Source organism: Sinohyriopsis cumingii, chromosome 1 (genome assembly GCF_028554795.1).
Source record: "Sinohyriopsis cumingii isolate HCF-2022 chromosome 1, ASM2855479v2, whole genome shotgun sequence".
NCBI classification, from domain to species: Eukaryota; Metazoa; Mollusca; class Bivalvia; order Unionida; family Unionidae; genus Sinohyriopsis; species Sinohyriopsis cumingii.
This window is the reverse complement of record NC_142961.1, coordinates 53,237,335-53,264,281: the sequence shown is the minus strand read 5'-3', so window position 1 is coordinate 53,264,281 and position 26,947 is coordinate 53,237,335. Positions and strand designations below refer to the sequence as shown.

Genomic DNA, 26,947 nt, shown 5'->3' with positions numbered 1-26,947 from the left:
AGGATACAATGGGAGGTTTTTGTTATACATATTGATGACAGTACAAAGCCTTACCACCTGTCTTCGCTTTTGCTGAAATTAATTTTCAATTTGCATTATTATTTAAATTAAAATGTCCCATTGGAGAGAACAAATACAACCCAACCTGTCTTAAGTGGCTACCCACAGAAGTGAGAAAAAATGTACACTTAAGACAAGTAGTTGCTGAATAGAGGTTTATTTGCTTAATCAAGGTGGCCTTTAAAAGAAATTTGACCGTAATATGTAACATAATCAACTAAACTGGGATGATTACATCATATTACTGACTTTCATAGCAAACAAATTAAGCTGTGCCACAATCAATGCAAGCAATCTTTGCTACTACAGCAGTAAAAATGAAAAGTGCTTAAACAGTTATAAAATTACTGAAAAACAGAAAAATCTTAGACCTATATGCAAAAATATATTATTAACAAATATCACAAAAGAAAACAATCTCATAATAAATTAAGAATCTGCAGTATTAATACACGAGTACATGTATATTTGATATAAAATATTAGCAAATCAAAGAAGAATTATTAATACAGTAAATTTATTATCTAGTCAGAATATGCAAAAGTACAGGAATAATATAAAGTCAAGCTAAATATACTTAGAATCAAGGAGTAATACAAACATATTTTGTTTAAACTACATATATCAAACTACTGTGACTGGCGCAGAGATATTAGGATATTTTTTTTACATGAACAAAATGTAATCATGTTTTGCCCAAGAAAAAAAAGGCTTAAAGCATGCTGGAAAGGACACTGTCTCTTTTGCTAAATTTCAAAAGGCTTGAGTATACAATTCTGTTTTTCAGAAGCCTGTAGTACTGAATAGTGATAAGAATGATAATATTTTTTAAAACCTGCTTAAAATTTATTCTTTATATGGCAAAAATTGTAGATCAACTTGTGTTTAAAGGCACATCTACCCAAGAAACACAATACAGAGCCAGGGCAATGGAGCAAATTGCCTTGCCCAGATGTACTAGATGGCAGCCAACCTGAATGGTCTGGGCAGGATTTAAACCAGCATCACTTAGTCTGGCATGCTAACCACTGAGCTGAAAACCTCTTCATCGGGGAAAAAACATGTGGATCAATATTATCCCACTTTTTTCCCAAATAAGACTGTGGAGTTATATCAAAGATTGAAAATGTTCATGAATTTTCGGACAATTACTGTTTCCATTAACATCAGAATTCATATTTTGCTCTATGCCTGATATTTCAACTTTGCAAAGTGAAAGCAAAATAGTTAATGCAACTGCAGAGAGCAAAAAACTTATTAAAAGCAGCATATTTTTGTTGTTGACAACTTGTTTAATGTGCAGGCAAGTTCTTTAAGCTCACCTCCTCATAAGCTGGGTTGTCCTCCCCCTTGCTCCATTGGGGTTCCCCATTAGTCAGCATGTTTTGTCGCATTTGTAGATTGCGTATGTGACGTAGCTTTTCCCGCATTTCTTTAGGGTATGGTGTTGGGCAACGAATAAGTTTCCCCTGTAAAATAGAAATGATTTATATTTACCAGCACAAAATATAAATTAGAAACCAATAATTATATGTCTTACCTGCACAGGAATAAATGTCTTTATATGTCATCTGCATTCTAATTCATGAACTATGCAATGCTTCAAAATGGATGCTGCATGGAATGATATCCCCAAATCCACAGCTTCATTAAAACAAATGTACACTTCTCCAAGCATGCTTCAACTTGAATGACAGGCTTTATGATAATCTGGATTATAATGCACCTTATCTCTCCACAACATTGTATGGTACATATACAAGGTTAGAGCTGTGTAATGACCATGCACAATATATGGTACATGTACAAGATTAGAATGTTTAATGACCATGTACAATGTAAGGTACATGTACAAGATTAGACTGTTTAAGGACCATGTACAATGTATGGGGCATGTACAAAACTGACTGTTTAATGCCCATGTACAATTCATGGTACATGTACAAGATTAGACTGTTTAAGGGCCATGTACAATGCAAGGTATATGTACAAGATTAGACTGCTTAATGGCCATGTACAATGTATGGTGCATGTACAAAACTGACTGTTTAATGCCCATGTACAATTCATGGTACATGTACAAGATCAGACTGTTTAATGGCCATGTACAATGCATGGTGCATGTACAAGATTATACTGTTTAATGACCATGCACAATGGATGGTACATGTACTAGATTAGACTGTTTAATGACCATGTACAATGCATGTACAAGACTGATTGTTTAATGCCCATGTACAATGCATGGTACATGTACAAGATTAGACTGTTTAATGCCCATGTACAATGTATGGCACATGTACAAGACTAGACTGTTTAATGCCTATGTACAATGCATGCTAAATGTACAAGATTAGACTGTTTAATGCCCATGTACAATGTATGGTGCATGTACAAGACTAGACTATTTAATGCCCATGTACAATGTATGGTGCATGTACAAGACTAGACTGTTTAATGCCCATGTACAATGTATGGTGCATGTACAAAACTAGACTGTTTAATGCCCATGTACAATGTATGGTGCATGTACAAGACTAGACTGTTTAATGCCTATGTACAATGTATAGTGCATATACAAGACTAGACTGTTTAATGCCCATGTACAATGTATGGTGCATGTACATGACTAGACTGTTTAATGACTATGTACAATGCATGGTAAATGTACAAGATTAGACTGTTTAATGCCCATGTACAATGTATGGTGCATGTACAGACTGTTTAATGCCCATGTACAACCCAACTAAAGGTGTCAACGGGTACCCAGGTACTCGTGTACCTGCCCATTCATAATTAAACGGTAATATAATTAGGTACCCATTCAGTTCATGTGAGCAAAGACCCCCCAAAACTCCCATATGCTTCTGAGTTCAAAGATTTTATCTGGCAACATAGGAGCGAGTGAGACACAAAATAGAGTACAGTTTGTTTCTAATCCATATTTAAAGAACAGCATATAATAAAATCTGCCTGCATGTTATCTGATGCAGATCTTGATTCAAACTGTGTGTCAATCATGAATAAATATGATAAGAATCTCACGTCAGCATCGGACTCGTCCCCAAACTCAAAATGGATCATCTGTCTGTGCCTTCTTTCCTCCTCCCACATGGAGGCATGGAAACTGTCAGTGTCTCCACCAACCTCACCTGAAATATATAACAGACTGTTGCTGTCTGAAAACAATCACTTTGCTAACAGTTTCAATGGATGCTTTCTTTCTTGTCTTGGCACTTAACAAGAATTATGCGAAAAGTGTCTGGCCTGTGGGACATAGTGCTTGGCCTGTGAAGAATTCTGTATTCTGCAGGCAACACAAGCTGTCATAACACATTAGGTTATAATCTGCACATGTATAACACTATTCTACTAAGGTCTGTACCCATTCAAAGGGATGAAAAGTAAAAAGAGAGCAATGTCAGTGATTAAACAGCTCATCTCTTTGAATCTTTTAGTTATTTTAATTCGCTGCTGTAAACATTTATTATCATGAAGAAATAAATTTGGACTAAAGTGATTCAACAACAAAATGTTGTGCACAGTCACATAGCAAAACAAAATAAACAAAATAAAACTAACAAAGACCATTTTTTTCAGTGATATAAAAGTAGGGGTACTTAAATGATATAATATAAAATGAGAGATTACGTTTTTAAGAAGAAAAAATAAAGCGCAAAACAAGGTCAATAAGCAAGAAATATTGGAAACAGAGGTCTTCTTGAAATAATGGAGTTGTACTTTTTGAGATGATGAATACCTTAACCCAAGTTTATGATTCTAGGTTAGATATTATGCATACAGAATAACCAAAATTAAAATTAAAAAATTTAACCCAATCCTGTACAACATAGTAGGTCACAATGAACTTTTTTTGTTACAATGATGTGCAGTGCTAAAAAAATGTGATAGCCAGATGCCAGGGGTCCTTCTAATTAATTTCAGATTGGGCCCCTTCTTTATTTTTAAGTGAGGTGCCCATCAGGCATGTAGAAAAATATATAATTTGCCTGAGAAACCTTCGAATGTGCTAATGAAATGCAGACATTTATTTTCAAGATGTCAAAAGACTAGGAATTTATTTTCATGACTAACAAATTATTAATACTGATCTCCAAGTATGCCCCATACCCTTATGAAGATCATCTACTTATCATATTCCAATCGAACGCTTTAACAGACATGTGATTATAAAATGTAGTTGGGGGGGGGGGGTAAACTAATTTTAATTATGCAATACTTACCCATAGCTACTGTATAGCTTTCTTTATTGTGCTGCAAATGCAAAAAAAATGCACCATCTGTTTAATGTACATCATCCATTTGAATGAAGAAAAGTCAGTATGACACAATTCCACATGTAACTTGCCTTATCCTTAGTACGTTATGAGCACATCAAGCAGATTGTTTATCTTTATCACAGATGACTACTATATCAGGACATCACAGCGGACTGGGAGGAGGGCATTTGACAATAGCTATGGGTAAGTACTGCATAATTCAAATTAGTTTTACCCACCAAAAAAACTATAATTTCATAGCAGCAATAGCATAGCCATTGTATAACTGAATTTGTCACTAAGGAGGGTTGTCTGATGCTCCATTAAACTAACCAAAAACAGAAAATAGAAAGTACTCACCATTGTTGGAGAGGCCCATGTCACAGATTATTATTTCTTGGGGCCACATGTTGTGCCGTGACGATGGGACCCAGACATAAAATGTCTGTGCTATGTTGTGATAATAATAAAAGGAGAAAAAGGTAGTATGCGAATGCCAAACTGCTGCCTCCATGATGTCCTCCAAGAAGGTGTGATTATGGTAAGCCCAGACGATAGCAACTGCTCAAACTTCATGAGCTTAAGATTCATAAAGGAAAAGGTTCGATCAGTAAGAGACTGGCATGTTCTTTTGATCATGGTGACAATCTATCATGAAACAGTGGCAGCTGAAGCCCTTAAGAGAGCGGAAAAGATGCTTCCAATCCTTTCTTCTTCCTTTGGATGCCTTAAGATAGAAATGGAATGCCCTCACAGGATATAAAAGTCTATCTGTATCATCATAGATAGCATAGATTTGACTGAGGCTGGGGATTTCTACTGGTTGTGGAGCTAAGGAAGGTAATTGATTTTTCACTAAAAATCCCAGATGACAAAAGGGGGAAACTGAATCATAATTCCCATTAAACTATAGACAACAAGTGTCAACAGAATATGTTATGAATCACCCTCTGTTGTTACACTCAGGCGAGGGTGAGCAGAAGCACAGTCTTGAGAGTGAGGTCCTGAAAAGAAGCCTCACTCAATGGTTCATCAGGGATTTTGGTTAATGACCACAAAGCACAAGAAAGATTCAATCTAGGCATAAGAGAATGTGAGATAGGTCTCTGCAGCTCAAAATACTTAACATGATTGGCAAGCTGTGGATCCAAACCAATTACCATGCCTTGAGAGAATCTAAGTGTGTTTGAAATGGCGGCTCTATAGCCCTTGACAATGTATACAGAGCATTTTTTGTTCTCAAAAAGAAACAATAGGAAATTAGCAACAGAAGTTGTAGAGGGGCATCCAATCAACACATTTCCTACTGCACCAATCACAGAGGAGTCTCCACTTGGCATCACAGACCCTGGATGCAGAAGCTTTCCTGGCCATAATGATGCAACTGGCAAATCTGCCCAAAAACTTCACCCAAAAGTTGTTCCAATGAAGAGATTGCTTGAGATGAGCTAAGCATGAAAGTGGAGAATTTGTGGGCTGTTTTGGAGGAGGGACCCCTGGTGATGCAACAGAAGATCCCTCCTGTGAGGAGGAAACCTGGGTCGAGTGATCAATAGGTCTACAAGTTCAATGAACCACAAGCGGGGAGGGGCTATGAAAATGATCTGAGCATTGGAAGTTCTGACTTTCTGCAGAAATTAGTCAGAAGTTGGAAGGGTGGGAAGGTGCAAGCGAACATCCAATTCCACTGGAGACTGAACACATCCACTACCCACATTGCTTGATCTTGGGACTGGAGAAACATAAAATGGAAGTCTGCTGTTGAGCCTGGATGCAAATATATCCACTAGGGGCCTTCCCCACAATGAGAAAAGGGACTCTGTAATAGAGCAGTGAAAAGTCCATTCTGTGCTGATGGCTCTGCCAGTTCTGGAGAGACTGTCTGCCAAAATATTCTTCTTTCCTAAAATATGCAGAACACTGAGTTATATTCTTAACGTTGGCCCGGCGTAGGATGTTCCATTCTTCCTCACAGAGAGAAGGAGCATATGTGCTTCCTCGACGTTGGAGATTAGCTAAGATTGACATGTTACTGGAGGAGACCATGACAAATAGAAGACCCCTTACTCTGTCGATGCACCCCCTTTGAAACACTAGATATACAGCCTTCATTTCAAGTTTTTTTTTATGTGGAGGGATGATTTGGACAGGGTCCAAAGTCCCAGTAGAATTATGCTATCCATGAGTGCCCCAACTGGAATCTGATGCGTCAATAAACAGATTTGGGTCGGGTTTTGCATGTATCGGAACTCCAATTATGAATCTGTCTGAATTATGGAATTTCTGTTTTATAGCTTCAATGTCTCTAATGGAAAGGCATGTCCACTCTCCACTTGAAATACCAACGTTGGCCACACTGGCATGAAGTTGGGGAGGTTTCATGGGCCACTTTGGAGAATGTACCTGAAACCTGGCAGAAGAGACCAAGGGTCACAATGTTGATGAGGGAATGGTCCACCCTTGATGCTGTTGATTAATATTTTGGCCCTTCTAAAACCTCTCAGCAATTATCTCTGTCATAAAAGAATGAGGAAGGAGGAGGAGGTATGGTTTACGTTGAGTCCCCTAGATCTCTTCCAGACTGGAAAGAACCTTTATGGACTGTGTGGCAGGTTTTGGGTAAATATCATGGTGTAACAGGCTACAGACTTTGTTCATTGCATCTAACAGAGATGAGTGAGTGGGCATAAGAGCAGGCATCACTTGTGCTTCCTCCATGTCAAACTCATTAGAGTAAAAAAGAATGGAGACAACATCATCAAGGACATTCTGAACTCAAAAGCATGTGGGTATCACTAAGTCCCTAGAGTATTGGAACACTCTGCACTAAAATCCCATACTGAAACACAGTGAGTAGGGGCTAAAGGAGTGACATGAGCTGGAGAAAGACGAGAATGTCTATCAGTCCTGGAATAAGTGATGCCTCAAGCCTTCCGTTTGGTTTCCACCCAGTGACTAGGTGATGTAAGGAAATGAGCTGCAGTATTGCTTTTTTCGCTATGAGGGCAAGATCCACAAGCCCAAGGGGTTCATCAGGATAATAGGAAAGGGGAGATACTGATTTGATCCCTCAGTCTAGTCTGAGCTTGCTATTGTGACTCCCAATGTTCATAATGAGGTGGTAGAAGATGGAGAGGCAAGAACTTGGTCTGAACTCTATCCCCATACCATGAGGCCATTGTGTGATGATCATCAGATACAGGATCATCAAGGCGCTACACACTACCTCTGACAGTGTGGTGGTGGTGTATCTTTTCCACAATGGAAGGCAGCAAAACTTTATGAGAAGACAAGTGCTTCTCCTCCTCCAAGGGAGGCAGTGACACACTATGATATATGTAATGCATCTCCTCCTCCAAGGGAGGCAGTGACACACTATATGTAATGCATCTCCTCCTCAATGGGAGGCAGTGACATATCACAACAGGTTCATATCTTCCACAATGGGAAGCAGCAACATGATACGGGATGAGTGGTGCATCTCCTCAATGGGAGGCAGCAACACACTGCTATATGGTCACTTTATCTTCTTAGCAATGGAGGTAGCTACATGTTGAGAGGTGTATTTGGGTCAGAATGTTAAGTTTAAACAATATTTATGCAAATTTATTAATTTTTTAAATCTCCACAAGAATATTAAAATCAAAAAATAAACAAAACAAAAGCAATAAAACTGTGAATAATTAGTTTCAATCCCAAGAACGATCACTATGAATGCTGTAGCATCTCCATTCCCATGAAAGAAACTTACACAAGTAAATATCTGTCATTACTGTACTGTATATGCAAATGTCAATTACCATCATTAAATAAAAAGGACTTTAAAAAAATAAAATGCAGTTTATGTGCCCTTAAAAACTAGTTCATAATACTGGTTAAATATGTAATTTTGTAAATAATGTTAAATGCCTAATGAGTTGACAATACGGAAATAAGGTGGGATATAAAATGTGGGAAAACTAGTTGCCTCACGTATACGGTTGAAACTACATATTTAGGCACCATTAAGTTACAACAAAATAGGGCATTGTTTATTTGCCAATCAATTTCTGGTGCTTAAATAACACACCGTAAAACATGGTTTCTTTGAAGTATGTCGGAGGGCCAGTCCTCTTCACAAAACAACTGCAATGATAATTCGCTGTCAATTAGTCACACTGGCTTTCTTGCTTATTTACTTAAGATTAACCTCATGCTACTGTGCAGTTTCACCACAGTTACCAGAATATGAAAAGAGGGTGTGTCCTGGAGAAAAACGGCAAGTCCTTTGAGAATTTCATGCATATTGGACCTGAAAGACTGGTCAATATTTACTGAAGAGAAAAACCTCCCAATTTTAGGTCCCGATCTCCCTATTTTTTTAATTTAATCTCCCTACCTGGCTTTTGAAAAGTTGACAGGTATGATATTTCCTCACCAATGTTTTATTCTAGTTATGACAGGTGTACATTGCATGCAAAAAAACTTAAGTGGTCAAGACTTAAACACATAAATTATAACCTAAACATAGGAAGAATTTTATAATAGTATGTAAACAGGCTGCACAAAACCTAAGCAGTCACAAGCTAAATAGAAAAACTTAACCTAATCCAGTAAGTTGTAAAATGTAGGTCACAGCTGCTGCTGTTATGGTGTGAAAGTAATTGAGATGCATACACTCATCCAGGTTGATGATATAACATGAACAATGTTTAAGAAATAACTTAAACACAATGCTGAACCCAAGCCTGTTAAGTGTGAATATGGGTTACAGGGACTCTACTGGGTGCAACAAAACACAATGCTAAATCCAAGTCTGTTAAGTGTGAATATTGGTTACAGGGACTCTACTGGGTGCAACAAAACACAATGCTGAATCAAAGTCTGTTAAGTGTGAATATGGGTTACAGGGACTCTACTGGGTGCAACAAAAAAAATGACACTGATCATGAGCTAAACAAAACTTAACCTAGGCCTGTTAAATGTGAACTCTGGGTTACAGTTACCTTCTTTTGTTGTGAGTGTGCAGTACTAATATAAGTGTACATGTTTTTTATATGTGCAGATGCCAACACTGACATCAATGCTGATGTAGTACAACAGCTCTCTAATAAGAAAAGTTGAATTAAGCTGTTCAAGGATATGCATGCAAAACTTAATTAAAAACAGAGTTTTTCAGGAACCATTTGTACATTCTTCTTTATATTTTCAAGTGATAGTAGCCATATTAGACTGCAAATGGACACCAATGGTGGATCAGAATCATTGTACACAAGGCTTTGAGCAATGAGGTTAAAAATTATTGAAGTCCTTTCCAGTGAAATGAACACTCACGTAAAGATCCTCTTATTTTATTCAAGACTGTTAAATCAAAACTCAAGAAAAATAAAAGTACATGTAACTATGATATGAAATATACTTCTGATCTTCTTTCTTGTAGCTTACATATAAAACAGAAACATATTTATAAATCATAACTGCTTTTGTACACTCACCCATGTCACGAGATGGACCTTGAGGAAGTAGGTAGCATGTAAGGATCTTACGCCCTGTGTCATGATCATATTCCGACTGAAGAGGAATCAGAGGGCGTGTCTGAAACACAATAGCATATTTCTGTGTAGTAGTTCATCCAAAGAAACAGGATAATAATAACATGAGACATAAATGACCTGAGATTGTTGACCTGGCTGACATCTGCCTAGTGCATGAGCAGTTGGCCAAGAAATCTGGATCAGAAGGATGCTTAATGTTGAAATTTTGTCAAATGTTGCTGATTGTATATCTTATGAAAATAAATGTTTCAAGGCTTTCTTATTATTTATATATTCATCCATACCTGATGGCACATCAGCATCATTTGTCCAGAAGTGAAAGGCCTTTATGCCAAAATGCTTTCCATCAAATTTGGTCGAATTCTATTGTTTTTATTTCCATACAATAGTTAGGATGTTTTTCCAGTTTTAGTAATCACAAATATATTTCAATTCAGATCACCATCATTTTGCATAACTCTAATTTTGGAGAAGTTGCTTAAAGGTATTATATTTTTAGTAATGGCAGCCACACCTGACCATGAATTGGCATCATTGGTTTAACTTTAATAGTCTTCATGCCAGGCTGATTACTGCCAAGTTTGTTTGAAACTGGCACAGTGACTCTGAAGAAGTTGAATATCGCAATTTTGATAGATGCACGAGAGAGGACATATGACACATGATACAAAATGGACTCAGGGCCATAAAATAAGCTCACTTGACTGTACAAACGGTAGAGCTAATAACTTCTTTCCAAATTTTCATACAAGGTCATCATAGAAGGTGAAATTCCTGATTCTATTAAAATATCTTGTTTGTTTTGGGGCAAGGGACACATCATTTTTCAGTATGTCAAAAGTAAGAATTTTTCAGTGTGCTGTCCCGAGTACTGCTCCTTTTTTAAGTTTCAAGTTTATACCCTGTACAATATAACCTGTAAAAACCAAAAGGTACCCAATTTTAAAATGTACTGTTCATGGAATTACTTACTGAACCATGTATGTTTCAGTAAAACTTCCCTGAAGCCAACAAATACTGGCTCTTTCTCATAGGTGGCCAATATACAGCGAGGCCTTAATGGGACCAGTGACCAGTCTAGAGCAGAAACAGGATTACCAAGTGGCAGGTATAGGAAATTTCATTGTATCATATGTGCTAAAGTTGTTCTTCATCATAACTAAGTTCAGCCATTTAGTAGTAGTAGTTTATTATGGGAAAATTAGAGCTCCCACCCTTTCTTTTAGCACACCATTTAATTAGTTAGGAAGTAAAATTTGAACTTTAACATTGACCTTAATCTAAAAGGCAACTGTGGTGGATCAGATGGCAAAGTATCAGCCTCATAGTCCAATTGTTCAATATTGCCAATTTCCTCAGCATCATATAGCCACTAACGTGTTAAATATGCCATTAAAACCAGCAAGGGCAAAGGTTAACAAGTGGCAGAGTATAAGCAACAGACATTTATACTTAGCTTTAATTCAGTGGTAGGTATTATGATGGAAATGGTTAAGTGGTGGTGTAATATACACTGCAGCAATAAACATGTCTGTTTAGTTGTTGTTCAGTGGGGGCCCACACTGGCCTAGTGGTCTACAACACATGCCTTTACAGAGTAATATACACTGCAGCAATAAACATGTCTGTTTAGTTGTTGTTCAGTGGGGGTCCACACTGGCCTAGTGGTCTATGACACATGACTTTACAGAGTAATATACACTGCAGCAATAAACATGTCTGTTTAGTTGTTGTTCAGTGGGGGTCCACACTGGCCTAGTGGTCTACAACACATGCCTTTACAGAGTAATATACACTGCAGCAATAAACATGTCTGTTTAGTTGTAGTTCAGTGGGGCCCACACTGGCCTAGTGGTCTATGACACATGCCTTTACAGAGTAATATACATTGCAGCAATAAACATGTCTGTTTAGTTGTTGTTCAGTGGGGGTCCACACTGGCCTAGTGGTCTACAACACATGCCTTTACAGAGTAATATACACTGCAGCAATAAACATGTCTGTTTAGTTGTTGTTCAGTGGGGGTCCACACTGGCCTAGTGGTCTATGACACATGACTTTACAGAGTAATATACACTGCAGCAATAAACATGTCTGTTTAGTTGTAGTTCAGTGGGGCCCACACTGGCCGAGTGGTCTATGACACATGCCTTTACAGAGTAATATACACTGCAGCAATAAACATGTCTGTTTAGTTGTTGTTCAGTGGGGGTCCACACTGGCCGAGTGGTCTATGACACATGACTTTACAGTGTAATATACACTGCAGCAATAAACATGTCTGTTTAGTTGTAGTTCAGTGGGGGCCCACACTGGCCTACTGGTCTACGACACATGCCTTTAGAGTAATATACACTGTAGCAATAAACATGTCTGTTTAGTTGTAATTCAGTGGGAGCCCATACTGGCCTAGTGGTCTATGACACATGACTTTACACAGTAATATACAATGAAGCAATAAACATGTCTGTTTAGTTGTAGTTCAGTGGGGGCCCACACTGGCCTAGTGGTCTACGACACGTGCCTTTACAGGGTAATATACATGGTAGCAATAAACATGTCTGTTTAGTTGCAGTTCAGTGGGGGCCCACACTGGCCGAGTGGTCTATGACACATGACTTTACAGTGTAATATACACTGTAGCAATAAACATGTCTGTTTAGTTGCAGTTCAGTGGGGGCCCACACTGACCTAGTGGTCTATGACACATGACTTTACAGTGTAATATACACTGTAGCAATAAACATGTCTGTTTAGTTGCAGTTCAGTGGGGGCCCACGCTGGCCTAGTGGTCTATGACACATGCCTTTACAGAATAATATACAATGTACCAATAAACATGTCTGTTTAGTTGTAATTCAGTGGGGGCCCACACTGGCCTAGTGGTCTATGACACATGACTTTACAGATCACTCATACATCTCAACTCTGCATAAGTTTGAGTGTTGGCTGGACCAATGTGGGTACTTGAGAAAGCTGGCCAGTAGTTTTCTGTGGGTCAGTGGTTCTTCCTAGGGTTTTTTCTCCACAAAAACATACTGGACATCATGTATGGCTACCATGTGCTAAAAATGGCATTAATCAGAATAAAATCCAAGAACAAACATGTAACAATAGTAATGTACCATATATACTCTCTTATAAGTCAAATTACAAACAACAAAGATCTTGATCAGCAATAGCATAATGTGCCTGCAGACCATCATGTGTGTTGTATTCTACCGATTACTCCAAAAACTGCACACACCCAGATTGCATAATGCACATGCAGATCTGGGTATGTGCAGTTGGACTTGACTTACAGGTGAGTTATGACAGTATACTGACTTTAGTTCAGTGGTAAGCATTATGAGGGAAAATGTTAACTGGTGGCATTATATAGCATTATGTACAATTAATGACATACTTTTTTGAGGTCTGCGGGTTTAATGGCACTTTTGAACACATTAACTATATCATGCCATGGAAATGGGAGCTAAATGCTTTTCTCAAGGACACACTAATATCCAATGTAGGCTGTCTAAGGCAGGTATTGAACCCATGATCCCTGGATTACAAGTCTAATGCTCAACCAACTGAGCAACCGCAGCTCCCTTAATTTACACAGCCAGTGGTAATGTCATGTTTCTCTATTGTCTAAAGTGAATTGGTTGCATAAATGCAAACAAACATCTTTAATGCATGGCAAGAAGGTTTATAAAAAAAACATAGTTCATCCGATAACTAGGAGTTTAGAAGGATGCATTAAAGAGCTATATAAACCTATTGTCTTATGACATTTTTCCATAAGTTTCAAATATCTTGTTCCAACATTTAATAAAGTACAATATCTTACCTGGTTCTCTGAGAGCCACATGGCCTGTAGTTCTTTAAGCTTGATGAAGGTAAATGGTAGGTACTTCAGATTATTGTTGCTAATATTAAGCACTCGTAAGTGAGGGATACGGCCAATTTCATCTGGGATGTACTCTAGCCTGTTGCCTCTTAGTGACAATACTGTAATGCCACTACAGCTTCCAAGCTGTAAACAAAGTTGACAAATCAATGAGTTCACATATGACCCAATATTGGTAAAGAACAACCTCCTGTTACAGTTACCTCCCTTATACTAAAATTTCCCTACCCAACTAGTGTCTGATTAACCTTTCCCTTCATGTTATTTGCAGAAAAACAACTAATTGTAGGGTGTGGAAACTCTAGCACATTCAAGTACTCATACCTAGAGACCATTTTGTTCATAATAATGTTAAGGCTAACTGAATTTTTTTTAAAAGTTAAGTAAAATATAAAATTTGTTGGCACAGATTATCTTAGTTCACAAAAAGCAGAATGCCAAATGTACTAATGTTTTTCATGCACACAGTCACACATACATTGAGAAAGAATATGATCTTAGAGGTTAAAGAATTTTTTAATTTGTCCCCTACTGAAATCTGAACCCAAGTCCACAAGTTTCGGCACAAACTGCCCTATCTGCACTCAGCAACCCCAATACCCTCTCATCAAAGCACAATTTCCTAAAAAAGGATGGAATGTACATGTAGTTGTGGATATCGGCATTTGTGCATAGCAGACAGTCACATGGTTACCAGTAATTAATCTTCCTCTATATACACAGTTGTTCTGGATTCCTCAAGCATATATAAATTAATATAGAAAGTCACATATATACATCAGGCAGAGCATAAAGTGCTTTCCCTGATTCCACAGGATGATGTGTGATTTATAAAGAAAAAGAAAATTATTGTACAGGTTACAGATTTTTCAATTTTTTATTTATACAATAATTAACACAGACATGACATTCATCAAATATAATGGACTGACCATTTAATTAAGGGGGGAGGCTTTTGAACCAAGATATTTTATTTTATCTCAAGATAATTAATTTTATTTGAAATAATAAAATGGATATGATATGGTGTTATTTTGCTATAAATAAGAACAAGTTTCCATATATTCACCAAATGGTACTTTTAAAAAAAAATTGTGTCAGGCCTCTGACCCAAACAATTAAATTGGTGGTCTCTAGTATAATTGCGGTATACATTGGTATATACCGCGGTATGTTCAGAAATACATTGGTACATTTTTGTGGTACCCAGCTATATTATTTATGATGTGTCTACAAAAACACATAACATTTACTTTTCGTAGATTTTCTCCATATATAACCTTTAAGGTAAATCTAGCTTTATGCATTCATTATTCATTGTTTTCTAGAAATTTAATCTAGCAAGAAATTTAAGTTTCCCAGTCCTACAAAATTATATTCTGTATTCTCCCCTGCATTTATTCAATTTCTAACCTCTGCAGGAATAAACTCCAGCTGGTTTTCATCCGTGTAGAATGTGCGAAGATTCCTGAGCAGACCAAGACTAGCAGGGAGATCCTGAAGGTCATTGATGCTGACATTCAGCTCAGACAGTGCAGTCAATCTGCAGAAGAAAACAGACTACAAGCAAGAGGCTAAAGTGGACCTGATATTTGACACTCAAGTGGCTTCTATCCCTAGATAAAGGCCCAAGTAATATGCATAGTCACTTGCTTATACCTGAAGTCAGGCAAGATCTTTAATAGTTAAGTTATAGAAGCAGCTTCATCTTGTGGTCTACAGAGTCAAATGGCTTCATATCAACTGAATTATAATTCACAAGTCTTTAGATTATTGTTTTTAAGGCTATGGGTGTCTTAACTCTTGATAATAAAATCTGGATTTGTTGCAGGAGAAAAACATATTGGGATATTTTTTTTCATATAAAAACATATATATAATTTTTAAAATTTGTAAGTAATGGCACTGAATATATGAAAAGGGATAAAATAATGCACAATACATGTTTGTGATAACATGTAATGACAAATGTTTATGACACATGGCAATACTAGTAACTGTCAAACTCTATTGTACCACACACATAACACTTGCTTTTAAATATTTAAGAATTTCTAATATGGATAAAGTTTTAGAAACAATGCTTTGCAATTTAATTTATATACACATTTTTTATATATACAAGAAATAAGCTCTTACTGGAGCAAATTCAATATTAATATAAAACACAATTATTAGCAAACAAATATACTTAACTATTAGGAAATTTAAATATTTGTTTAACGTATGTGCTTCATCCATAATTTAAAAGTATTTTATTTGAATCATTATGATGTACTACTTTGCAAAAATTTATGCATATTCTTTTGAAATGTATTCATCTTGTACTGTCAAATTTATATTTTTAATATTTAGGTAAACAGTTTGCAAAGGGGAAAAACTCTGTTACCCTAAACCTTGTAATTCTCAATCATTTATATAATTGGTTACTTCCCTTGCTTTCAACAACAAGAAAGTGAGGATAGGCACACTAAAAGGAACAATAATTGATTAAATGGCATACAAATTGAGAACTATTTTTCTAACATGCTGAATTTTACTAATGTAAGTAAATCTTGCTCATAATAAAAGCCTATATGATACTATAAGCCTATTTACAAAATTTGATAAAAATCTGATCAAAAATAGTCGTTAATGTATTTAAGTTCAACAAATCTGATGCAAGATCACCTCATCAGTATGTGCAGATCTTGTGCACAATTGTAACCATCTACGACCTTGATGATACAAGTCTATTTACTAAGTCTGATAAAACCAGATCAGAAATATGGCTTCAAGACTGGTAACAAGCTCCGCCAATTCAAATTAATCTGAAATAACAATAATATAAAACCAATATTCCAAGTCTGATCATGACTGAATTAAAAACAAGGTCTCCAGAGCAGTAATAATTAGTGTTGAAAGATGGATCTCAGATACATAGCTATACTGGCCAACTGAGCTAAATATAAACTATATTTACAAATTGCTTACATCGCACTAAACTGAGCGTGACAGTTTCAGTTTTGACATAGAATACTTGGTGCTATGGCACAGATTACTCTTTTCCAGATGGAAAATACCCATGACAATATGATGCAAATTCATTCTCCCATAGGGTGACTTTCCGGTAAGATTCTGCAATCTAACAGATGACCCAGGCCCATTCCGGTAAGATCCTGCAATCTAACAGATGACCCAGGCCCATTCTGGTAAGATCCTGCAATCTAACAGATGACCCAGGCCCATTCTGGTAAGATCCTGCAATCTAACAGATGACCCAGGCCCATTCTGGTAAGATCCTGCAATCTAACAGATGACCCATGCCATTTTGGTAAGATCCTGCAATCTACCAGATGACCCAGGCCCATTCCAGTAAGATCCTGCAATCTAACAGATGACCCAGGCCCATTCCAGTAAGATCCTGCAATCTAACAGATGACCCAAGCCCATTCCAGTAAGATACTGCAATCTAACAGATGACCCAAGCCCATTCTGGTAAGATCCTGCAATCTAACAGATGACCCAGGCCTATTCCGGTAAGATTCTGCAATCTAACAGATGACCCAGGCCCATTCCAGTAAGATTCTGCAATCTATCAGATGACCCAGGCCCATTCCGGTAAGATCCTGCAATCTAACAGATGACCTAGGTCCATTCCAGTAAGATCCTGCAATCTAATAGATGACCCAGGCCCATTCTGGTAAGATCCTGCAATCTAACAGATGACCCAGGCCCATTCTGGTAAGATCCTGCAATCTAACAGATGACCCAGGCCCATCCCAGTAAGATCCTGCAATCTAACAGATGACCCAGGCCCATTCTGGTAAGATGTTGCAATCTAACAGATGACCCAGGCACATGCGCACCAGCTCTGATTCTTGTCAGTAACACCTCTCCCTCGATAACTTGCACACAATGGGGTCTAAAAACACAGACTGCACTAAAGTGAGGGCATGAGTTTTTGATGGACCTCCTTAACAATATGAAATGATGCCATCCTCACTGGACATGGAAAAAACTGCAAGGTGGGGTAGTGAACTGCTCTGTTTAATGGCTGAATACTAACCCATTGTTTCAATTCATTTTCAAAATTCCAGCAATACAGGTAAAAAGGAATCAATGCTGGCTTCCCTATGCCAGCTGACTTTGTTAAAAGAAAGAAATCGGCAATGTTAAAAGAATCCAAAGGAATCCAAGCTGGCTTCCTTATGTTGGTCGACTTAAAAAAAAATAATTGGCACACTTACAAGAAATCAAAGTCAGTTTCTGGGGTTGGCTTGCTTTGTAATAAAATAACCTCTGTATTTGATATCCTGTCGGTAAGCAAGGAGTTTATTGCTTGCTGCCAGTTGTGTTTATTCATCACCCGGGCTTCTATCTGTTTGCCATATGTAATCATAACTGATATTTGCAGGGTAAAAAGTATACACAGCAAAAACTTGCTTTAATAAAACTTTTGTAACCCATACTAGTGAAAAGATTATTATCAACACTCACAATGAATGTATTTTCAAATATTTATTTTTACTTACGAGATACCGTCATATAGTTAACCTTGATACAATACAATTTTGGTAATTTTGCACCTGATAACTTATATGACTTTACCAAAACCCTTTCCATGGCATGAACAAAACAAACTGAAAATCCAAAGGACAAAGAATTAACTAGCAGCAAGTTCTCTACTTAATGGCTGTAAAAGATGGATAGATAAATAAATCTAAAAACATAAAACAATATTATTATACTGTTGACAAATAATTGATACAAACTCAGTGAGAATCACAAGCTGCATCTGGAAAAATAGCATTGAACAAGGAACTGACAGAATTGGAATTTTTTTCTCAGATCTATATGAATATGAACTGAGACAGAGAATGGAGACTTTTTAGAATCTGCATGTAAGGAAGGCACACAGGAAATTGATTTGACTGAGATACCCCTAGAAAGAAGGCCAAGTATGGCAACAATAATGACAGCATTACAACTAAAGAACAAGGACTTTATCAGTTTGACAAAATCTCTCAACAGAAAAGACTTTAAAAGTTATATTTTATGATCCAAGAGGATTAAGCCCATACTAACACTAGGAGAAATAACAATTGGAGGGGAGAAGGTATTGGTCAAAGAGCCATTACCAATACTGAGAAAAATAAAAATAAAACTGGAATTACATCTGTCAGATATACCAATGGAAATCCCCCTACAACAAATGGTTGAGAGGTTCAACGGGAAATTTAAAATAAAAGTGACGAAAGCAGGAACGTACACTATCCCCTTTACTCCTATCAAAAATGGGATAAAGATATTGGAAACAGAAAAATCTGAAATAAGGAAAATGAAGCCAGCCTTTTTCCTACATGGCTTCCTAACAAAATCATGGTACAAAGGGCTCATCCACCACAGAAAGTTTAACAAATGCAGGAACAGTCGACATACACCACAGAAATGCCTAAAGATTAAAGATGGTGGTAAATAAAAAGTTTTTGTATCTGAAACAACAATTTTCCCAAACCAAAAACAAGAAGAAGAACAGAAACAAAAACAACAAGTACACATCCCTAACCAAAAAGAACAACAGCAGCAAGAACATCGAAACACTAAACAGAACAGAAACAACAAAACGAAAAACATCAGGACCAACAACAGAAACAAAAGCATAAACAGCAACAACAGGAACAACACAACGTAGGAAAAACAACAACAGAGACAACATCAAATAACAATTTATTGCAGCACCACAAACAAAAGAACACAAAACAGGAACAACAACAACAACAAAAACAACAGAACCAAGTATGAAATCAAAAGCAGCAGCATGGATAGCAACAAAAACGGTAGAAGATAAAACATCTGAGATAACAATTAACGAACAAGAGAAAGGAATGAAAACAGAAAGAATTAAAATGAGAGCCAGAAGGAGACAAACAAGACAAGAGGAAGAAAAGATGATGGAAACCTACTTATTGGACTTTGATGAGTACCTAGAATCATAATGAACACAACATCCATAAAAAAAAAGAAGCTCCGTAAGGACAAAATTGACTTGGTAAATAAAATAAAACAAACTTTCAAAAAAAACCACAAAAAACAACAACGAAACAGTAGACAATTGAAAACATATAGCATACAACAAATAAATAATGTAAAGCTTTGGCAACAATAACATTAGGGCAGGGGCCTCCCTTAACTGGTCTGAAAGATCAAAACAAGGAAGAACACCCTTCCAACAAATGGCTGCTGCCTTCAAGCAATCAGGTGATATTCTCATCTCTTCTGTGATTTTGTTATCTGATATAAGTGACACACACTACACATATATGGAGTTTGTGGATTTATTTTTTCTTTAATAAATTTTGCATGAAGAAAAACGGAATAAATGATAATCCAAGATTAGTTTCTTTCATTTCATTTTCAATTAAATGTTTTGTTTATCTATTTTATTGTACCATGCATGGGGGGGGGGAATTCAACACAAAATTATTTAGTTTCTTATTTGTATGTAATAATGGAGCAAATATGATTGAGCTGACTAGTAATAACAAGCTTTCAGTTTACACGAATACACACTAATACATCAACTTGAAAAATAAACACAAACAAAATTATCCAGTAAGAGCTTCATATTGCAGCAACTAAACACTGACAGAATGCTCAGCATTACCCTCTCTCTCTCTCATGTGTAGTGGAGTGTGTATTATATTCAGCAGTGTTACATTCTGAAGCTTAATATTAAATATATTTGTTATAATATCTCATATACAGTGTCGCTACTATTAGAAAAAAGTATACATATTCTGCAGAATATTAACTGTTAAGTATTAATGTCTTATAAATCAATGTTGATAATTTGACTGGAAGACTTAAATTAAGAATGTCGTTATTCAGAAGCATATACTTTTTAGCATAAAAAATAAATGTATATAAATATTTTAATTAAAATGAGCAAGATATGTCAGTTTGTGTTTCCTCTCATATATATGGATATTACAAAGTATGATTATTCTTATGTTATGTGTTTAGGCTCTAAACAGTGACAAAAGAAAGAGTGAAAAAAACAAGCTTTGACAAAAATTTTACAAATAATTTATTTCCCTGGAAAAAACAACGTAAAAATGAAAAAATAAGAACTTACGGTTTTAAGAATCATATCCAAAAATAATCCAAGAATAATCAATGAATTAATTTTTAGAAGTCCTAGTATCAAAATGTTCTAACGAATTCGAGTCCCGACAAAAAATCCTAAATGGAAGGTGATGACTATGCTACACACTTTATATTGCCGATGTGTCTACAGTTCTTTGCTGATTCACAAACAATATTCCAGTGTTTGAATTTCTGAATAAAATTTAAAGAAATGTCTTTGTCCAAGAATTCTGTATGAGCACTCAAATATTTCCAGGAAAAAGAATTAACATTTTAGAATCCAAATAATTTGAATAAAAATTAAAATGCAACTCCAAACTGGTATGCTCTTTTAAGGTAGTTTAATTATATTACATTCACTCTATCTATCTATCTATCTATCTATATATATATATATATATATATATATATATATATATATATATATATATATATATATATATATATATATATATATATATATATATATATATATATATATATATATATATATATATATATATATATATATATATATATATATAAATGTTGAATGACCTAACACTCAACTGGGACTGCTGGCTCTTATGCAGGTTAGATTTGCATGCCTTATAACTTTTCATTCATTCCAGTCCCTTTATTTGATCCAAAAGACTAATTAACATGGTAATACATGGAAGTCAGATTTTAATTTAGTTCAACAATACAACAATTACTAATGCAAATTAGTTATCAAAACACTGTCGGCACTTAATTAGGCTCCCACAGAAACGCTCACAGACATAATAGTTATGGTAGATTGAGATATTTCACATTTAAATACAACAGGGCATATTTATTTATGATCATTACACTTAAACCAAACTAAATGATATAAATAAAACATGCATTTCACTTGATAAAAATACTTATTTAATTTGTATTTATTTATTATAGTGCAGCCACAAGTAGTCATTAGTGACATTTTCATTCATCAAAGTTTTGTTGCATACTATTATTTATGGTGTACCAAGAATGTTGTTTTGGAAAGAAAATTTTAACAAAATACATGTCTTCTTACTAAAAGTTGATAATTTCATAATGTTGAATCAAATTTCCAGATCATATCAACCATTTTCAATGATAAAACAAGCAATATATCAAGGTTTCATTGACTGATTTTGATTGCGATTTTCTTCATCTTTAACAAATAGGGGTAAAATTATTGGTACTTTCTAGTTTAAAAAATAGGGATCCACAACTGACCCAGCATTATAAGCGGTTTCGCAAGTTATCAAGGTGCGAGGTATCAAGAAAGTTGGCCTTAAATCTAATCAGATATTAGTGGAGGGCAGAAGAAGGAAATCTGGCAATAGCAATAGGTACCCCATATGTATTATCATTAAAACTAGTTTTAACCCCCCCCCCCAATTAAAACTACACTTTAATATAATGAAATACATTAACGTGTTATTGCATAGGCAAATAGACTAGTTTAGTGGGAGGTTCATGATCCCACAAACTGGTAAAAGGAAGGAATACTCACTCTTATTGTAGAAGTGTAAACTACTGCCAGAATATATCTGCATAGGAACATCTTTGGTGCTACTCCTTTTGGTCCCAAAGAAACTATGCCTTAGCTTTAGTGAGCCCACAAATGAAGGCAAATGCAAAAGGTTGTGTGTGATTGTCTAATGTAGCTTTCATCACATCCTTTAAAGATGAATGAGTTAGCTATGGTCATGAGGAAGAATTCACTTGAACTTCACGGGATTTAATTTCCTGAATGAAAGGTCCCTTTCAGTACAGAACCGATAAGTTCTCTCAATAGTTACAGAAAATCCACCTCAAAATGGTGGAAGCTGAAATATGAACTGAGCCCTTTACCAGAAGGGAAAGACACTTCCAATACTTTCTTCTCCCTTTAGAAGCTGCCAAAAAGAACACAATTCCCTAAATAAAGTCTATCCTGGCCATCCCCAGCACATATTCAACTGAGGATAGCGATCACAGTAAGGAAAGGATCAACAGATGGAAGCTGGGTTTTTGCTAAAAATCTGGTTGACAGAGGAGGGAAACTGACTTCTAATTACCACTGAATCATAGATAGTCTGGTTCTATGGATAGGGAATGAAACTCACTCCTTCACTTGAAAATGATATGAAGAGCAACAAAATAGTCTTACGAGTAAAATTCTAAAAAGAAGCTGCACCTACAGATTCCTAAGGTATTTTAGAGGCCACAAGGCACACAAGAGATTCCATCAAAGCATTATCAAGTGAGACACCAGTCTTTGTAGCTCAAAATACCTGATCAGGTCAGCTCTGTGACAGCCTACATCAATAGCCACAGCTTTAAAAAACAACTTTAGAAACAAAGCATTGTCTTTATCCAAAAAGGAAGAGAAGTAATTCAGAGGGAAAGCTAGAATAAATGTATTTCCTACTTCCAATCACAAAAGATTCTCCACATGGCATAAAAGACCTTTGACACTGATAGTCTCCTGCACTGAACTATGCACCTCTGATGTTTGGTTGAAAACTAGTCCTGGCATGAACCTATATATTTTTATGTAATTCTGGATTACTTGGACTCATATAATTTTTCAAAATAGTTAAATGCTTCAATATTATACAACCATCCTGAAGCTCTCAAGTGACAACAGACCTTAATCTCTGGCACATGACAGCAGACCTTGATCTCTAGCATGTGACAGTAGACCTTGATCTCTGGCACATGACAGCAGACATTGATCTCTGGAATGTGACAGCAGACCTTAATCTCTGACACATGACTGCAGACCTTGATCTCTAGCATGCAACAGTAGACCTTGATCTCTGGCACATGACAGCAGACATTGATCTCTGGAATGTGACAGCAGACCTTAATCTCTGACACATGACAGCAGACACTGATCTCTGGCACGTGACAGCAGACCTTAATCTCTGACAGATGACAGCAGACATTGATCTCTGGCACGTGACAGCAGACCTTAATCTCTGGCACATGACAGCAGACCTTAATCTCAGGCACATGACAGTAGACCTTGATCTCTGGCACATGTCAACATACCTTGAACTCTAGCACATGACAACAGATTTGGGTCTATGAGAAACTGCTGGAAATTTTTCTCTATAATTTCACTACATGTTGATCTTATTTTTAATTAGTTAAGTTCAAGTATATTTTGACAAATGTGTGTGAACTTAAGCTTTACATTACAAGTACTTACCCTCCAATTGCGTTTGGCAGTGACACAAGCTGATTGTCATCAACCTTCAAGGTTGTCAGGTTGCTCAGGTTACCTGTCAGAAAAATACAAGCATATGCAATGTTAAGAGTCAGATCAGTGAATTCAAACTGTAATAATGATCAGCAAATTAACACTGATAAGTGTTGTTAACACATTAACCCCTGGAGGTTTTTGTTATTTTTGCCTGAAAATCGAGCAGGAAACACATTTTGAAAGCTATTTCTGAATAGATCCAAAAACACCAAATCCCCGGTCATCTTTCTATAACATACTGCCTAGTTGTGTTAGAAACATCGTTTTTCATTGGCTGTTTGACTCGCGCATGAGCAGAAGGGTAAAAGTTGGAGTTTTTGTTGTTGTTACTAAACGGAGCCATTATTTTTGTATGGAGACCACTCTTTATTCCAAATGCCCATCTTATCCTACTTTCTGCAAAGGCTCATCTGTCTGTTTGCAGTTCACACCAGTTTACCTTAGATCTGAGACCAAAAAGTCTAAAATCTGGACACAAAATCAGATTCTGACCATGGGCGAATTTTGGGTAGAAAAAAATCAGGTCCAAAAAAGGATGTTTTTAAATCTGATTTTGTAGTGCAACTAGATATTCCAGATTATTTGGTATCATTGTAGAGCTACATCTGTCTACCTTTCTATAATATGACCCACATTAGTGTATCATGCATGACCATGACGCTACAGAGCTCGGCAGTAGGCTAATACCTCCTGCCCCGTTAAGTCGTCGCTAGTGGTTAATGTGTTAAGAGTTACAATTTGGAATAATACAGACTAACTTTTTAAGTTACTGTAATGACACAATATGCTTCGTTGCACCTACCAATTTAATACAGCTTTTGAACATGTTTGCATTATTCTGTACTGAGAATAATGAAACATTCTAGGAACACTGAATTAATCTTTATTTGATATTTATTGAATTATATCAATCATTTATTCACTGTACATACATGTGTTTTGGTTAAAAGACTATTTAAAATTGAGCCAAATCAAAGCATTTCTGTAAGCCATCCTGAAAAACTGAATTCAGCATATTCAAATGAATAGAAAAATCTTTTTATCCCCAAACACATGTTAAAAACTGTGTCTTAGATATCCTGATGCCCTCCATAACCATGGGTGTCAGCAATATTGTAATGCCATCATCCATAACCACTTTCTCAAAAAAGTGCCATGAATAGTGTCATGACATTGATACAAAAAAGTGTCAGGGATATTGTATTGCCATCCTTATAAACAAGTGTCAGGTATACTCTGATGCCATCCATGACCACATTGATAAAACAAATGTCAGAAATAGTGTGATGCCATAATGGACATTACGATGCCTTCTGGGATATTTTGATGCCATCCATAACCACATTGTCAAAAAAGTGTTTGGGATATTGTGATGCTATCAGGGATATTATGATGCCATCCAATAACCATAACTTCTCCCAATCCATGCTTGAAAATTCATGAAACTGTAGATATTTTACCAATTTTACTGAAAATTTAACTTGACCAAGGTCTTTGTAAAGTAAAGCTTCATACCACAATTGGTTTCAATTCATGAAGTCCTTTAAAATGTTACTAATACGGACCAGAAACAGCTGGGATTGGTTAGACATAAGTAACACTATATGCTCCTTCCACAGCTATGGGGTGAGTCCCCCCATAAATAGCTTTTAAAAAATATTTCACACCTAGATTGTGTGATGTAGTTTAATTTTCATACAATAAATCATACGTTGCCAATCTGAACAATGTCAAAAAGAAAGCAAGGCCCACTGTATAAATTGTATTGTATTATATATGTAAGAATTCTTCATACCAATAGTACTAGGAATAAGATTAAGGTTCATGAAACTGAATGGATGTCAGCAGCTAATAAGATTAATTTTTACCAAAGCAGTTAATACCTGTTAGTTAAATATGACATAAAAATATGTGCCAACTTTTATTGTTAACTATTTTATAAAGTACATTGCTACATTGCCCAATCAAAATAGGACATTTGCTTCTGTTTTCAAAGAGATTACAAGTATTTTACAATAAGGTATTATTCAACTCAGAGAAAATGAAAGTACCAACAGCAATAAAAATATTTTGTACACTATAAACTCTGAATTCATGCTCTCATTTCTCCCTATTTTCCACTAATGTGTCCCATTTCTGCAAGAGGAAGAAGTCACTTCAAACTTCAGCATTGTCTGGGTTCTATTCTGATCAATAATATGGAAGTTCTTGTAGCTTAAATGGATCTAGAGTGAAGATCAAACAACAAAGAGCAATTGTATTTTACTAAAATGGCATTGAGCTTGATAGTTATTAGTTATTATCATAAATATCCAATGATAACCCTATATTTGTTGATAAGCCCAACCACCAATTATTTTAAAAATTAAGAAAACTATTGTCTATGGATGTTTTTATAACAACAGACCCACCACTCTGCTTCTGGCCATATTTATTAGGTTCATCCCCTAGTATTGTCATGACCAAAATATTGTTATCAAAACCATAGCCTAGTTATGCTTACAGTTGATTGACTATTAAGAAAAGATGAACCAATCAGATTGTACTGATCTAGTGGCATACCTAATAAAGCTTACTGATTGTTAGATTCAGTCAGTGAGATAAATCCTTACCAAGAGAGTCTGGAAGTTCCTTCAGCTGATTGGATGTCAGATGGAGGTCAGCCAGTGAGGTACAGCCTTCAATCTCTGCTGGCAAGGACTGTAGTTGATTTCTGCAGGCATCTAGGAACATCAACTGCTTCAAGTTGCCAATGGTCTGGAGGATAAACAATGAAAGCCAGCAAATGTCAAAATTTTCTTTTGTT

At 36.1% G+C, this 26,947-nt stretch overlaps 1 protein-coding gene across 2 annotated transcripts in view; it reads right to left on the bottom strand.

The window, feature by feature from the left end:
• LOC149806880 (uncharacterized) overlaps window positions 1-26,947 on the bottom strand; it is a 204,300-nt gene that overhangs the window by 62,228 nt on the left and 115,125 nt on the right. The window contains exons 8-15 of one of the 2 annotated variants that reach the window (XM_089959070.1): window positions 26,754-26,898; window positions 24,088-24,160; window positions 15,183-15,312; window positions 13,710-13,895; window positions 9,815-9,914; window positions 3,106-3,212; window positions 1,383-1,529; window positions 55-72 (exon numbers count right to left, since the gene is read on the bottom strand). In XM_089959070.1, the coding sequence (XP_089815196.1) occupies window positions 55-72; window positions 1,383-1,529; window positions 3,106-3,212; window positions 9,815-9,914; window positions 13,710-13,895; window positions 15,183-15,312; window positions 24,088-24,160; window positions 26,754-26,898 (906 nt within the window). The remainder of the gene's footprint in view (window positions 1-54; window positions 73-1,382; window positions 1,530-3,105; window positions 3,213-9,814; window positions 9,915-13,709; window positions 13,896-15,182; window positions 15,313-24,087; window positions 24,161-26,753; window positions 26,899-26,947) is intronic. The other variant, XM_089959077.1, reaches the window with a different exon arrangement.